General features: G+C 30.0%; 2 protein-coding genes across 2 annotated transcripts; one reads left to right on the plus strand and one right to left on the minus strand.

Moving 5' to 3' along the window:
- Window positions 1-2321: 2321 nt before the first annotated feature.
- On the plus strand, window positions 2322-3046 carry LOC129615833 (uncharacterized). Its single transcript, XM_055531213.1, has 2 exons — window positions 2322-2855; window positions 3035-3046. Exons 1-2 carry the CDS (start codon window positions 2322-2324, stop codon window positions 3044-3046), a joined length of 546 nt encoding a protein of 181 aa, XP_055387188.1.
- A 5658-nt stretch (window positions 3047-8704) lies between these two features.
- Window positions 8705-13276, minus strand: LOC129615834 (craniofacial development protein 2-like). The gene is made up of 2 exons (XM_055531215.1): window positions 13215-13276; window positions 8705-9344 (listed from the first exon to the last, which is right to left on the minus strand). The coding sequence occupies exons 1-2, from the start codon at window positions 13274-13276 to the stop codon at window positions 8705-8707; spliced, it is 702 nt and encodes a 233-aa protein (XP_055387190.1).
- Between the last annotated feature and the right edge of the window lie 2873 nt (window positions 13277-16149).

Below are 16149 nucleotides of genomic sequence, written 5' to 3' on the forward strand. Positions count from 1 at the left end.
GGTCGTCTGCATACATAAATATTTTCCAGTACAGTTTTAAGTTTGCAATTTCATTGATGTAAAAAAGAAACAAAGTTGGGCCTAGTGACTACCCTGTACTATACCAAAATTCACAGAATTCCCACTATTGTTCAGTGAATTGGATTCTTCCTTGAAAGTAGCTTTTAAGCCAGTTGTGTGCTGATCCTAATATACCATAACTTTTTCGTAACGTGTCCTTTTTCCTTCCTTCACATATTTGTTGCTCTCTATAAGAAATAACATCAAACAAAGTGGTTGTTGTATTTGAATTTTCCCTAAATGCGTACTTTCATTAATTAGTTTATTTTTAACAAGGAAGTTGTTATTTGCTTATTTGTACTAGATTCGATAAATTTACTTATAACTGATGATACAGACATGGGTCTGAAATTGTCATAATCACTTACATCATATAAGCACAATTTTATAATTTTTACTTGCTTTGGGATATGTCGAAAGTTCAAAAGACATGTTAATCCAGTCTCTAATGCAGTGTACCAATTCATTTATAGATTCTTTTAAAATATTTTTGAGTTTATATTATCTGCACCAGCAGAATTCGTATTTTCTAAGTTTTTTATGCATTGATATGTGTCACTCAATGTTACTTTTGAAATTTGAATCTAGCATTAGTTTCTATCTTAAAAAAAAATACGTTGTGCTCTATTTTTGCAGATAGAATTTAACCTATAGTGGTGTAATATTCATTAAATGCATTTAATTTTTAAATTTTTTGTTTTTCAGTGATACAATCACTAAAAACATGTTGTCTACATATTGTTTCTTATTCGGCATTATTATATTTTGAATATTTTCTCAGGTTTTTTTTTGCATCATTTTTACAGAACTCAAATTTACTGCCATAGAATTTTGTTTTCTTCCTTCTTTTCAAATTAGTTAATCTGTTTAACCAGTATTTATATTTGGTTTTTATGTATTTGTCCTTATCAATTATTTGTCTTTAGTCAATTTATTATGCCAGTAGCTTTTTTTTTAACTAAATCTATAATTTCACTATCAACACGGCTTAGAATATTTATTGTTTTTATTGGTTTTTATTGCCGTGATTGACTTCACTACAGCCTCATTAATTTTTTTTTGTCAACATGTTGCGCTTATCATCTATAGTAAGCTTGTAGTTTGAACGGTAAATTTCTTCGTTAAGTAAATGCTCTCTTAATAAGTCATAATTAATTTTCTCAATTACCTGTTTTTTGTGTTAATGTTTTTGTTATAACTATTAGTCTTGTAGGAATTATTTTCGATAAATATTAATTTGTGGTCAGAGATATCATAATTTAATTGAATAATGTTAATTTCGTCATTGGTAGAATTAGTTCGTATATGGTCTAAGCACGTGTTGGATATCGGTCGTGTAATAATAATAATAATAATAATAATAATAATAATAATAATAATAATAATAATAATAATAATAATAATAATAAAAATAATAATAATAATGATAATATTAATAATAATAATTATAATTATAATAATAATAATAAAAATAATAATGATAAGAATAATAATAATAATAATAATAATAATAATAATAATAATAATAATAATAATAATAATAATAATAATAATAATAATGTTAATAATCAACTTGCGCAATGAAAATAAGTGCCTCAAGAATGATGTCATGCATAATAAAATTGAGCTAGAAAAAATGAAACAAATCCGTTTTAACAAGCTGATAGAAATTTCTGGTGTTGATGACTTACCTGGAATGGATACCACTACTATTACAAAACAAATTGTTGCAAAGACTGGAATAGTTCTGAAGGATGAAGATATCAAGTTCACCCAAAGAGCTGCTAAAACGGGTACCAAGGCTAAAACGGGTGAGCCATGTAAAATAGTTGTTAAATTTAGAGATATTAAAACAAAATCAGAAATAATTAGAGCATCTAAAGGCAAAATGTTGTGCATGTCTGAGATTTTCAATATTGCTACCAACAGTAAGAACATTAAACATATATTTATAAATGAAAAGCGTACTAGCTATCTTGGATTTTTGTTCAAAAAAGCTCGGGACATGAAAAGAAACCAAGTAATAAAATATGCATGGGTTAAGGATGGTATGATATTTATCCGCAAAACTGATAACAGCAAGACAATAAGGGTCTTGCATGAGAACCACTTGAATGTTGACTGATATAACATTTTATTTACCCATCAATACTCATGTAAATAATATTAACAGCATATCTGCAGATTTTCGGATTTCCACATTTTGAAAATCCGAATCATTAAAAATAATATATATGAATGCAAGAAGTATTAAATATAAGATGGATGAAGTCTGCCACTTGTTGGATACACTGAATTCAACAATTCACATAATTATATTCACAGAAACCTGGATACTGGAACATGAAAATGAATTAGTTAACATAAAAAATTATAGTAAAGTTTTATCGTGCCGATCAAAGCGGAGAGGTGGTGGATGTGGTATATTTGTTCATGATAATATAAGATATAAAGCGAAAGAAATTTTTTGTGATGAAGTCAATAGTCTAGTATGTGTTAATTTAAATATTGAAAATGAAATATACAGTATTTCTGCAATATATAGGCCGCCAAATAATGCCACAGCAGCAGTTGAAAAATTTCTAAATATTTTAGACACACATATGGAAACACTAAATAATAAAATAATTGTAGGTGATTTCAATTTTAATATTATCGGGCATATTAATCATAATATTGATAGCTATAAATTGATAGTTGAAACAAATGGCTTTTTCTTCTGCAACAAAAATATCACTAGACCAACCTCGGCTTCCTGTCTTGATCATATATTAATGAATGACCCTGCAAATAAGGTAAATATTTTTTCAATAAATTCGGATATATCTGATCATGTTTTTCTTACCATTGAAATTGATAACGCAAAAATTAAACAAACAAAAATTAATAATAATAATTCGTCAATTAACATACTACATTATGATAATGTCAAAAAACATATGATCGATTTCCCAATAAATATTAATACTTTAAGTATGGACGTTGATGATGTGTGTAATAAACTGACATCTGTGATCAATAATTGTAAGCAATGTTGTACGATAGAAAAATATGTTAGAAACAAATTAGAAAAATATTCTGCGCCTTGGATTGATTTAGAATGTGTGAAACTAATTGAAAGAAAAAATTATTGGTATCGCAAATATTTAGAAAATAATAATTCAATCTATTTTAAAAATAAGTATAAATACTGGCGAAATAAAGTTACACAAATAAAATGAAAAAAAAGAGAAGTTTATGATACGAAATGTTTTGAAAAAGCAGGTGGAGATATACGTAAGAATTGGAATTGTGTCAGAAAAATTATTAATAATAATATTAATGAAAAAAAAGACGATTTTTTTGGTGGAAAAATACTGGATACTTGTGAAAAACAGAATAAAATTGAAAAATTTAATGCTTTTTACAGTAAAATAGGTGAAGACATGGCAAGAATATATAACTCGATTTATTTTTCTAAATCCAGAACCAGTTCACAATTTGTATTAAAATTTATAGATGTATATGAAACCAAAAAAATAATTAGCGGGCTTTCGAATTCAAACGCATGTGGAGCAGATGGCATTCAACCAAAAATTATAAAAGAATGTAAAAATGAATTAGCAAGTACCATCACAATGCTCATTAATGCATCTTTTGCGCAAGCTAAGATTCCTGACATCCTTAAGATAAATAGAGTTATACCGGCGTATAAAAAATTGAGATGTACAGATGACATCAATAATTTCCGACCGATTTCCATTTCATCAATTTTAAGTAAAATTTTGGAAACTTACGTTAGTAGTCAGCTTGTTAATTATTTAGAAAAAAATGGATTAGTAAACAATAGTCAATATGGGTTTAGGAAACAATCGAATACGCAAGCTGCTTTGTTTGATGCTGTGTCATTTATGCAGTCTGGCTTGGATTGTAAGAAGAAAGTCGCAGTGGTATTCTTCGATTTACAGAAAGCGTTCGATTCTGTCGATAGAAAGATACTCTTGAGAATTTTATACGAATGCGGAGTAAAGGGTAATGAATACAAATGGTTTAGTAATTATCTATCAAATCGGAAGCAGTATTCAGAATGTGATGGCGTAAGAAGTAGCGTGAAGGAAGTAACATATGGAGTAATACAAGGAAGATCCTTAGGTCCTACTTTGTTTTTGTGTTTCATTAGTAGTCTCCTGAATTTGGGGCTTAGAGGTAAACCTTTTATGTTTGCAGATGACCTTGCAATAGTCTACGTTAAAGATAGCTTTAAAGATATTGAAACAGCCATTAATATTGACATGATGCAATTACATGATTGGATGAGTCAACATAGGCTCACTGTTAACATAAAACTAAATACATGCTAATAAAGGCCAATTTAATGGAAAAAATCGACATGAATTATGATAACCAATCTATTAGTAAGGTATATGTTTACAAATACTTAGGCGTGTTAGTTGATGCGAATTTAACTTGGACAATTGAAATAAATGAGCGAATAAAAAAAGGTCGCAGGTTGGCTGGGATATTTAGGACGATAAGTTCAAGAATACCACAGAAGATAAAACGCCCGTTGTATTATAGTTTGTTTCACAGCACAGTAACATATGGAATATTGGTTTGGGGTAATTCATATGAAAAAAACATGCGCATGTTGCAGGGAGTGCAAAATAAAGTAATAAAAAATCTCTTTCGGTTCGAGAATAGAACACCAACAAAAAGTATACATGAAAAATGTCGTATTCTTCCAATAGAAGTGTTGAAACAAAAGCTACAAGTTACCCATGTACATATGATGCTAACTAATAACATTAACACAAACACAAAACTAGTTATTAATAACGAAACACACAATTATAACACAAGAACAGCTAATGATTTACGAGTAACATCCTCTGCAGTCAGATTCTGTAGGCAAGATTCAGTATATAATTTGGCTATTAAGCACTACAATGAGCTCCCACGGCATTTAAAATATTTAAATATAAATGATTTTAAAAATAAAATTTATAACTTTTACTTTGATATGTTGTAATTGTTTTATTATAATTCTAATTGCATTATCTATATATATTATATTAAATTCACTAATAATTTGGCTCAGATAGACATATTTAATTACGTAAAATTCAAAAATTCATGTATTTTTATTTGTAAATAATGTTTTTTTCATAAAGCCATTTTTATTTTGGGCTCTTATTTCTAGTACTTTCCTTAAGTTTTTTATTTTTATTTTTCATATTTATTTTAAAGTTGAATTTTAGTATTAAGTTATTTTGAAATGTAATAATTATGTATATATACTCTATACGAGCAAGTTGCTCTTATGAGAAATAAATGAATTGAAATTGAAAATTGAAATTGAAATTATAATAATAATAATAATAATAATAACAATAATAATAACAATAATTATAATAATAATAATAATAATAATAATAATAATAATAATAATAATAATAATAATAATAATAATAATAATAATAATAATAATAATAATAATAATAATAATGATAATAATAATAATAAAAATAATAATAATAATAATAATAATAATAATAATAATAATAATAATAATAAAAAATAATAATAATAATAATATTAATAATAGTAATAATAATAACAGTAATAATAATAAATATAATAATAATAATACTAATAACAATAATAATAATAATAATAATAATAATAATAATAATAATAATAATAATAATAATAATAGTAATAATCACTAGGGGAATTATTCCAAATAGGTAATAATTTGTTTTCAGAATACTAAAGGTGTTTGCTAAAATTAGGAATATAAATTTGGGATAGAATATTTAAACCACGTATTTTTAAAAATAAGTTAGTTAAGAAAAATAATCATATTTTTTAATGTCATAGAATTTACCGTTAACTTCGTGCTTTTATAGAAATTTCAAAAAGCTTGCGGTTTCGGAAACATAAGGCCCCAAAAATTCCGATTTAACCAATTTCAAGAAGCGATAACTTCAGATTTTAAATAACAGTAAATTTTAATGGCCATTTTGTCTTTTTAAAGTTTAACTATAGTATGCCGCGATAAAAGAAGCAAGCCACTACCTTTCTGCGTTTGCAAAATTTGAAAATACTTATGGTTTCACTGCAATAAATAGTTAAAAAATGGCTTTTTTAGGGTTTTGCAGGGGTATAACTTCTAGGTGGCGGGGAGATATATAAAAATTATGTTCTACGGAAATAAGTTTCTAGCAAAAATCTACGTATATATTAAATTTCAGCTTTCTATTTTCTCAGCGTGTAGAAGTTTTCCAAACATGTCCACGGACGGACGGGTAGACAAAGTGAAACTAATAAGCACTTTCTTTCAAAATATTTTTGGAATAGTGCTAAAAATATAATATTAAATGGAATTTTCTTTTTCATTATAGCAATTATGGTACACTGAACCAATTAAATTTTAATTTTAAAAATAAAAGAAAAGTAATAAAAGAAAGATTTTACTATCCCAATAACATATCTAGAGATAAAATTACTTTTGAATATACCGTATTCACATCCGAAAAAATTTAAGAGAAATAAACACTATTAGGCCAGGTTAGGCTAGCCCGGCTATCTATTCGTTGAGAAGCGATCCATCGATTCGAAGGGCTTGAAGCTTCGGATAGCCCAGATGATTCCTCTTTCCGAGTCAACGGTGCCTCAGCGCGACTGGGTCGCTTGCCAAGACCCTTCTGAGTGTCGAGTCCGCTACACTCTTTTTAATTTTTCGCCAAAATTCTCTTTAGGAGGGCCTTTGTGCCCTTCTGATCTCCCTTTTGTATACCCTGAGGTATACATCTCGCGACTCCTTGGTAAGCTTTGCTTTCTTGAATTGTGCCCTAGAATTTTCCGCAGGACCCCAACTCAACAATCCACCACCTCTTAACAAAATACCAGGGCATGCTGCCTTGGAAGCATTATTAATAGCCCTCGTGAGCATATCAACCAGTTCGTCCAACTCTTCGGTCGTGCTGGGGTACGCGCAAGCCATAAGTCCCGCTAAATAATTCCCGCTAAATTGTCTAAATTTGGACCAAGTACTTATTTTACGGTTTCTGAAGATCTGCGGTGTATTCTGCTTAGCAATGAATTAAAAAGTATGTACCGGTGGTCACAAAAGCAGTACTCTTGCGAAACCTTCCAGTTGGTGACCATGTCAACAACAGATTGAGAGGCAAAAGTTAGTTCTATAAGTTCTTGCCGAGGTTTAGCAACAAAGAAATATTCCAAAAGTGACTCACCCCCTGTGTTTGTAGCTGAGTTTCCCCAGATTGAAGATTGAAGATCATTCATATTGTCGGCTATTAGGGTTTTGTCGTCTGCATATCGAATGTTGTTTATGTATTTGCCATTCACTTTTATCCCTGTTGGCATTGTTTCGATTGCCTGTTGAAAAATCGCTTCGGCGTAGATGTTAAATAAAAGCGGTGATAGTATACAACCCTGTCGAACTCCTTTTTTTATTTCCACTTCGTTTGTGATACCATCTTTTGTTCTAACGTGTGCACTTTGATGCCAGTATAAATTTTGTATGCATCGCATGTCTTTCTCATCAATAAGCATATTAGCTAATATGTCCATTAATTTGTTATGATTGACATTGTCAAACGCTTTTTCATAATCGATGAAACACAAAAATACGTCTTTCCTAACATCGCGACAATTTTGTACCAGGACTTGAATACTAAATAGCGCTTCTCGCGTTTCTGTTCCATCTTCGAATCCAAACTGGGTTGTACCCATATTTTTTTCACATTTCTTATAGATTCGATTATGTAGTATTTTCAAGAATATTTTTAAAGCGTGACACATCAGGCTTATCAAACGATGGTCATTGCATGTTTTGGCATTGTTCTTTTTTGGCAATGGTTTGAAGGTGGATTTTAGCCAATCTGTAGGGAATTGTCCACTATCGTAAATATGATTAAATAATTTTTCCAGAATCATCAATTTCTCATCATCTATAAGTTTTATTGTTTCAACCGGTAAATCATCTGGTCCAGCCGCTTTGTTATCTTTAGATAATTGTATAGCTTTTCGAACTTCATCTAGTGTTATATATGGTACCGTAAATTGCCTACTTGACGAGTTGTTATTCGAAATATCAAGTTTATTGTGATCTGAGAATATCTCTTTAATGTATTTTGCCCAGAAATCTTTTCTTTCTTCGCTATCAACAGTTTTTTGGTTTCTATGATTTACCAAAATAGATGGATTTGACTTACGATATTGTCCCGATATTTCCTTTATTTTTCTATGAAGGCTGAAATCGTTGTGTGTACTTTGTATTTGTTCGATATGTTCGCATTCATTCTTTAGCCAATTTGCTTTTTGCCTTCCGACATTCCTTTCTAATTACTTTTTGTATTCGACGACATTCTGAAATATTTTTATTTTTGTGTGTTCTTCTTTCATCCATTAGTGATTGCTGTTGTCATCCATCTTTGTTTTGGAACAGATTTCTTTGTTCCAAGAATGTTCTTAGATGTGTAATATAGCATTGTATTTACTTTATTCTAATATGGTGTTGACGTTTTCTATATTATCATTCATAATTGTATTTAATCGGTTGTTAACTTCTGTAGAAATGTTAGATTTGATTTCATCATTTTCCAAAATTTTGACTGTTGCCGATTTCTTATTATTCTTGCTAATTTGATTTAACATTAGCCTGCAATAAGTTGTGGTCTGATGGAACGTCAGCCCCCGGGTAAGTAGAAACCTTCATTATAGAAGTAGCAAATCTTTTGTTTACAAAGATAAAGTCAATTTGATTTCGCACGATATTTCCAGCATTATCTTGCGGCGATTTCCAGGTGTAAAGTCTTCTAGGTGGTAAACGAAACCACGTATTTGTAACTTTGAATTTAAATTCTTCACAGAACTCTATTAGACGGTTATCTCTTTCATTTCTTGTTCCTAAGCCAAATGAACATACTATATCATTGACTCTTCCGGTACCAATTTTTGCGTTGAAGTCCCCCATTATAATAGTCATTTCATGTGGTTTCTTTAATTTTAGTAAACTTTCTATTTCACAGTAAAACCCTTCAATCTCGTCATCATCTTTTTCTGTCGTTGGTGCGTATATTTGAATTACATTTAGTTCTACAGGTTTGGTGTTAATTTTTAATATCATTGCTCTGTCTGAGAGTGGTATAAAGTTTGTTACACATTTGCCCAGAGGTTCTGTGACTATTATACTGACACCATCCCGATGACTAGGAGAATTATTGTCAGAGTAGTAAAATTTTACGCCCTGTGCCGAACATTCACCACCGTTTGGCCACCTAGTAATGTTAAATATTTAAATAAAAGCAAAACCTAAAATGAGAGTAATCTCGTATGGCAAATATTTTAAATAAAAAACTTTAAATTGGAAACAGTAATACAAAACTCGCATAAGATATGAATTTAAATATAGCAAAATAATAACAAAAAAAAATCATAATAACTATTAATAACAAAAAATAATAAGATAACAAAATTTGATGCAAAATGTGAACTTATGGTCTTTGCAGCAAAAAATTTCATGAATATCTGTTTAGGGTTCCGGCCCAACGATATTCGTCTTTCGTCGAGCAATGTTTTGTTTGTGAAAGGAGTGTGAAATACCTAATCTGAGCAGTTTATTTAGTGAAGTAAGCAAATCGCTGAAAAAAAATTAAGATAACTACGTGAGACTTCGAGCGAAATGTATAAACGTTACAAAAATAACGGTGCTTCCTTACGCGAAATGACTAATACCTGACAAATACTCGAGATCAACGACGCTCTCTCGAACGTTGACAAAAACAGATATTTCACAACCATCGACTTGAAGAGTGGAATCTATAATATCCCACTCAAAGCCTCTGACTCAGAAAACAGGAAATTCAATATTGTGCGCTTACTCTTTGGATTAAAAAATGTGCCTCTGATTATCCAAAAATCATTTGTCAGGCCATTATTGGCGATTCATCACGAACTATGCAAAAGTCAAACTATGTCATCACGTGCCTGACATGCGTTTTTCATGGGTAAGAGGAACTCGTGCCCAAAACCACCTCAAATAATATACGTATGAACCTTTACCAGAACTTTCTAAATTTTCTCAAAAAATTAAATGCACTTGAACCGAAAGAAGTCATACCAATACATTTAAACTTTTACAAACCATTTCAACAAAATATGCTACAGGTCACCAACAATGTACTGATGTGAAATTTCAGGCCTATCACTTTCATAACGCATAAATTCGATAAAACGAAAGAAAACCAAAGAAAATAGATGTTAGCCATTATTTGGGCTCTTTACTTTTTTAAAAAATTTCTTATGGGACCCCTTCTGTTGAAATTCTCATATTGAATTTAAACATCATATAATTTTCAAAATGGGAGCAGCAACCACATTAAACCACTCTTCTTCTTTCAATATAGAAGACATGTCCTTATAAAACCATTTTATAAATGTAATTTGTAAACATCTCTAAAAAAACTTTAGCTTCAATCAGCAAATGGAATACTTGCTCCGAAGAAATAGTGGGTAAGTTATAAAATATCTACCGGAAATTTTTGAATATTTTTGCTGCTATAGGGTTTGATTCTGCTCCAATTTAGTAAATGACATAGTCCTTGAGTACGTCTTAAATATAAACAACACGAAATCACTTAGTGTTGACAAATCGCTAAATTACATATCAATCATCTTTACCATAGAGAAGTTAATGCCCAAGTTAATGGTGTTCACTCAAACTTATCAGAAATTATGAAATGCCTCGAGGCAGAAAAATATTCAAAAACTAGTTGAACGACCAGTAAATGAATATAACTATACAATACATTCGACAACTTAAAAGAAACCTATCCAACTAACTTTCCTTGAATAACCCTGGAACTTGTGAATTGTTAGATGAACTCTTTTTACCGACCGCATTATTGTATACACAATACGTTAAATATCTTTTACGTGATGGCAACAAATTTTGCATATCGAGTACAAATTCGGTGGGAATTTACTTCTCCATGGTAGAGAAGAGTAAATAAACTATTTTTAACAAATTGCCGATCTGTCGGTCTGTGTGTGCACGTGTGTATTTCAAGATCTCCTGATCCGATTTCGAAGAAATTTTATATGTAAGTTTATTTCGACCATGGAATAGATTGATTAATTTTTGGAACATACCATGCCTCGGGAACTGGACACTTTAGCGAGCATATTTTACATTTTTATTTTAAGGAAAATACGAGTATTGAATAGATATACTTGAAATTTCAGATTAGCTTCATTCGACCGTACTCGGAACCTCCTAACTTTTGGAAGAAATCTGGTGTCACCAACTGGACGTTTGTTATGGAACAAATATACATTTTCGGGTATATAAGGAGAAATAATCAACCGATTTTATTGAAATTTAATATTTCTATTTGAAGTATTAAAACAAATCTATAAATTTTTTGGAAAGATCAGGGTTCGGAAACCAATCTGCGGGCCGATTTTAAATTTTCTACTATATATTGAATAGATATTCAGAAGTAACTGAAAGTTTTGTCGTAACAAATCAATATCAGTAGTTTCCGCTTATTACAAAACAATGTAGGTTTTATTAACTTTGGCAATTTTCTTAAGAAAGTGTTTGGTTCTTGTTATAACTCAAACTTCCCAAAATTAATTTATATAAAATATTTATATTTCCAAAAGTACATAAAAATTGCCACCATAAAATGTAGTACCATTTTGTAAAAGGTGGTCACAAAGCATATTGGGAGGGGGTGAAGGTGGAGGGCGAAAGAAGTATCCGTATTTTTTGACACCTCAGTATATATTTTTAACACAATGATGTTTGTATTATATATGTATTATGTAAACATGAATAAAATAAAGAATTAAAAAGGTAAATTCAAGTTACTCTATTAAGTTAGATAATCAGAGGGTTATTACATCAATGAATGCCTGAATATTGTCGTATTTTTCTTTTCTTGGATATTCCTTTTTAAATTTTTTGTTTAATTTTTTTTTAATAAATAAGAGACAAATATTGTAATAAAAGTTTAAGAAAAATTTCCAAAAAAATATTGTTATAACAGTTTGGAAAAATTTGCATGTATTTTAAGTACATATATACATACATAATCATGTATGCATGTATTTTTTAAAGCTTCCTAGCGAATTTTTTTAAAGCCAGTTTTGGATATTTTTATACGGTTTTGAATATAGAAATAAATTTTAAATATATAATTATTGAATTATGGTGGTAAACACACAGATATAAATTTTTCAAATAAAGAAAGGTTTAGGCATAAACAAAATAATAATTTTATTCAAATATATTATGTACATTATTTATGTATTAGATTTGAACAAAAATTCCGAGGTTCCCAACAATTTCGCCATCAATCATCCTGTACTAAATCGGATGATTTCATGGTCTGACATAGAAACCTCCTCCTCCTCTGACTTGTGAAATATTTTAAAATTTTGGCGAATCATTTTAATGAATATTTTTCAAATATTTCTAATAATATTATTCCTTTAAGTAATTCTAGTAGTGGTTCTCATTCTATTTTTAATATTGTAAATGATTATTTCGTTTCATACAGCTTTTTTCAATACTTTTCCTTTTTTCCAAGATTTTAAGAAAAACCATTAAGGACAGGATTGCCAAACATCTTTCTAACCTTGATTATTTTGATAAAAGTCAATTTAGTTTACTTTGAAAAAACCCTTTGGTCAATTTGGTACGGAGGATGCTTTACTCAAATTTTGCTATTATATACCTTCTCCATAGCCGATTTCCACATAAACGCTCTATAGGTTTTCACGGTTTTGTTGCGTTAATCCTTCCTTAATTCCAACACAATACCAAAGCACCTAACCAACGGATTAACAACGAAGGAAACTCCACTAAGTCGGGGTAGTCGGTTTTCTGGAATTAGGGTTTTGTGATATTCCTCCGTGATTTTGAGATAAAACTCACCCTCACAAAAAAACCATAGAAGAATTCTTATATCTATTCTCATATATATTCCAGGCGCTGCATACTGTGAAAAGTTTTCCACACCTAGGCAACCTTCACACTAATCGCAAGAGATATCACACCTTCGCTTGATACTGAGTTCGCCATCGACCAACCGAACTGGGTAGCCCCTTAAATCGATTCGACATTCCTTGGTATCCAATACCAATCCTCCACGTTTCCACAAAAATCTTTCCAATCCTGGTTTTTTGCCGGATGGAGCGCCATTTTATATTTCCTTGTAGGTTTGCCATTCGAGCAATTTTGCTCGAAATAAATTTGATGTTGGAAGATCTTTTCTTAAGGACATTGGTAGGTCTATTCTATTTTTCGCCCTTGGAACTATGGCTGGGTTGGCTTATGAAGATGTAACCGTCTCATGACTGGATACCAGTATCTCGTTCTCAAACTAAATATCGACGTATTCTTGTCGACGTAGATATGTTTTGTTGTTGTTGCTGTTTTTGTTGTGTTCCGTTTTTGGTCCTACGAGTGTGTCCTGATTGACGGCCTATTCCGACAGAGCCCATTTACCAGGTTAAATTGTTAGAAGTTGGTAGAACTCCCAACCTACAGACCACGAAAGCTCATAACACTTTGCCCTTAGGTAGCACAAGCTACCTAGAAAGAAATGCAGAAGGCTTTGAAATAGATTTATTTCTAATTTCAACTAACCTATGAAAAAGATCTTTGTTATTAAATTGATTCTTATACAAATTTTGTAAACAAATATTAGATTGTTTAATACAAGGTGCCTTCATTGATACCACTTATAAAACAGAGAAGTTCATCTACTTTTTTCGTGTATGTATTTTATTTGTAGCAAAAAATTGGAAAGCAATTAAACCATACCTATTTTTGTTTAAAATTTATGTATTCCAATAATGTCACCACTTTTTAGAATAGCGGTTTTGCTCAAAAATTAGTAATAACTGAGAATTGTGACATTTAAAATTAATAAAATGCAAAAATATTGGCATTTTTTTCAGTTCATACTTTTCATTAAAACCTTAAAAATTTTAAAATGAAACCAGGGAGCCTTTCCTAAAAAAACCAATAAGGTTTTTATATTATATTCAGTTCGGTAGTATGAACTAGTATGTAATCGCTTTTCAAAATTAAAATATATCTTTAAGGAAATTTGTTAAGTGTCATCATTTTAAGAGAGGTCAGAACGTACTGGAACTGTTTGAACATTAGGTTAATCAGCTCTTCCGAATAGCTTCTTGATTAAAATTAAATTATGGATCTGAAACAACAGTTCAGAGTAGATAAATAAATAATAGATAACACTAATTCAGTATACCATTACTCGTATTTGTATCTTAGCAATATCAAGAACACATAATAAGTATGTATTCAGCATGAAAGCACTCTTTAACTGGAAACTGTATAGCATTAATAAAATTACAAGGTAAATCAGTGTGACACTAATACTATTGTTGGAAAGTGCGAGTTTTAAAGAAGAATAAGGTAAAAATTTTACTGTTATTTATTAAAAAATTTTAGCCTATTTACATAACGTACATATTCGATTTTAATATTATCCCTTTTTGAATCATATTTTAATGATTCATTGTTCCTGTAACCGAGCCGGAGTCCTTAAAACATTGAATTATTCCATCTTTATGCCAAAACTTGTTGGTAATTACGGAATTTTATGTCGATTTGAAGGATATGATGTTTGTATTATATATTTTTGGATTAATATTAACTATACTTATGTTATCAACATAAGTATATACAATCAACAATTTTTGATTAATTTATATTAATTATAATTTATATTAACCAAAATTGTTGATTAATAATTTTTGAATAGTAACTTAAGGCTACTTACTTTTGTGACTACCAGGATAGTACAAAACCTGAAAAATTTTTCTAAATCAAATGGAACTTACGGACTGTTTTGAGAGTTTCGTACTCTCAAATCATAATTATGGACTGTTTTTAGCCTTTAGTTTGATTTAATTGAAGGCCGAATTATTTTTTTGTAGCGTCCTTGCGAGTTTTAAAAGAAATTTTAGAATAATTGTAAATTCTGTGGTGAATCTTGTATAAATGGTTAAATGTGCTTCTTACAGTAAAATGTCAAGGAACATTTTTTACTGTTAGTAGCTCATGTTCAAAAAACATTTGTCAACAGTTTGCATTAGTACTTGGCTCCTTGGAGGATCGTAGAACTTGATCACAATATTGTATATAACCATGAAGCAGTTTCTTACGTCATTGAGTTTACTACGTAGATGAGCCTTGCCAGTATTATGTCTGTAGTTTTGAAATTGTGTTCCATTCTGTGTGTGAGATATTTTAAGTTTACTTTTTTTCTTCAAAATCACACCCGTAATGTACATAAAGATATGTTTTTTTCCTAATAAATAATAAAATAAAACTTAATATAAGAAAAGTTCTTAAAAATAATTACAGAAAAGTACATATTTAAACAAACAATTAGTTCCTTTGGGATCTAATATCTTTTGAGTAATTTATTTTAGAACCTCGCTTTGAGTTTTGTCGCACAAAATCATAAATTACCTTTGACAATAAGCACTTTAAGTGAACAATTGCTGTATACGCATAAAATAATTCGCTACTAAAATTCATGCGCGTATGTATTTGGATTTTAAAATACATGCGAATAAAATGCGTGAGTGTATAATTAGTTAATACTAATAAAATATTTCAGGTTCGAACCCTGAAAAAGGCGAGCATTTAAATTTTTTGGAAAGATTACGGCTCGAAAACTGATCTGCGAGAACGAATTGATGGAATTTCTTAAAATTTGATTTTTGAGTTCTGGTTGATTACGAAGCTAAATGGCGAGCATTTCAGGGAATTCGGGTAGCACAAAGCGAAACTCTAATATGAGCCAAATTTACATTTTTCTAGGTATGTTAGCTTACTAATGCTCTAAAAATTGGAAATAAGTATTTAACAGGCATTATGTTATAATATTCAATAACCCTCCCAAGCAGCATTTTTGTAGACTGGAACGTAAACTCTCACTAAATTTGGAAAGATAAAGTAATTGCGATATGTTATTGCTACTCAGCGGGTACTCAGCAGCTACGTGGCCGGTACCAAAATGGGGAACAGATTTT

The sequence above is a fragment of the Condylostylus longicornis genome, unplaced genomic scaffold (assembly GCF_029603195.1).
Source record: "Condylostylus longicornis isolate FDR11 unplaced genomic scaffold, ASM2960319v2 ptg000149l, whole genome shotgun sequence".
Classification (NCBI taxonomy): domain Eukaryota; kingdom Metazoa; phylum Arthropoda; class Insecta; order Diptera; family Dolichopodidae; genus Condylostylus; species Condylostylus longicornis.

Bases quoted from the DNA above. Each gene is read 5' to 3' on its own strand.
- LOC129615833 (XM_055531213.1), top strand. From the start codon at position 2,322: ATGGATGAAGTCTGCCACTTGTTGGATACACTGAATTCAACAATTCAC.
- LOC129615834 (XM_055531215.1), bottom strand. From the start codon at position 13,276: ATGGCGCTCCATCCGGCAAAAAACCAGGATTGGAAAGATTTTTGTGGA. The intron at 9,345-13,214 runs GTATTGGATACC...TAACATTACTAG, and splicing joins TGTGGAAACGTGGAGGATTG to GTGGCCAAACGGTGGTGAAT.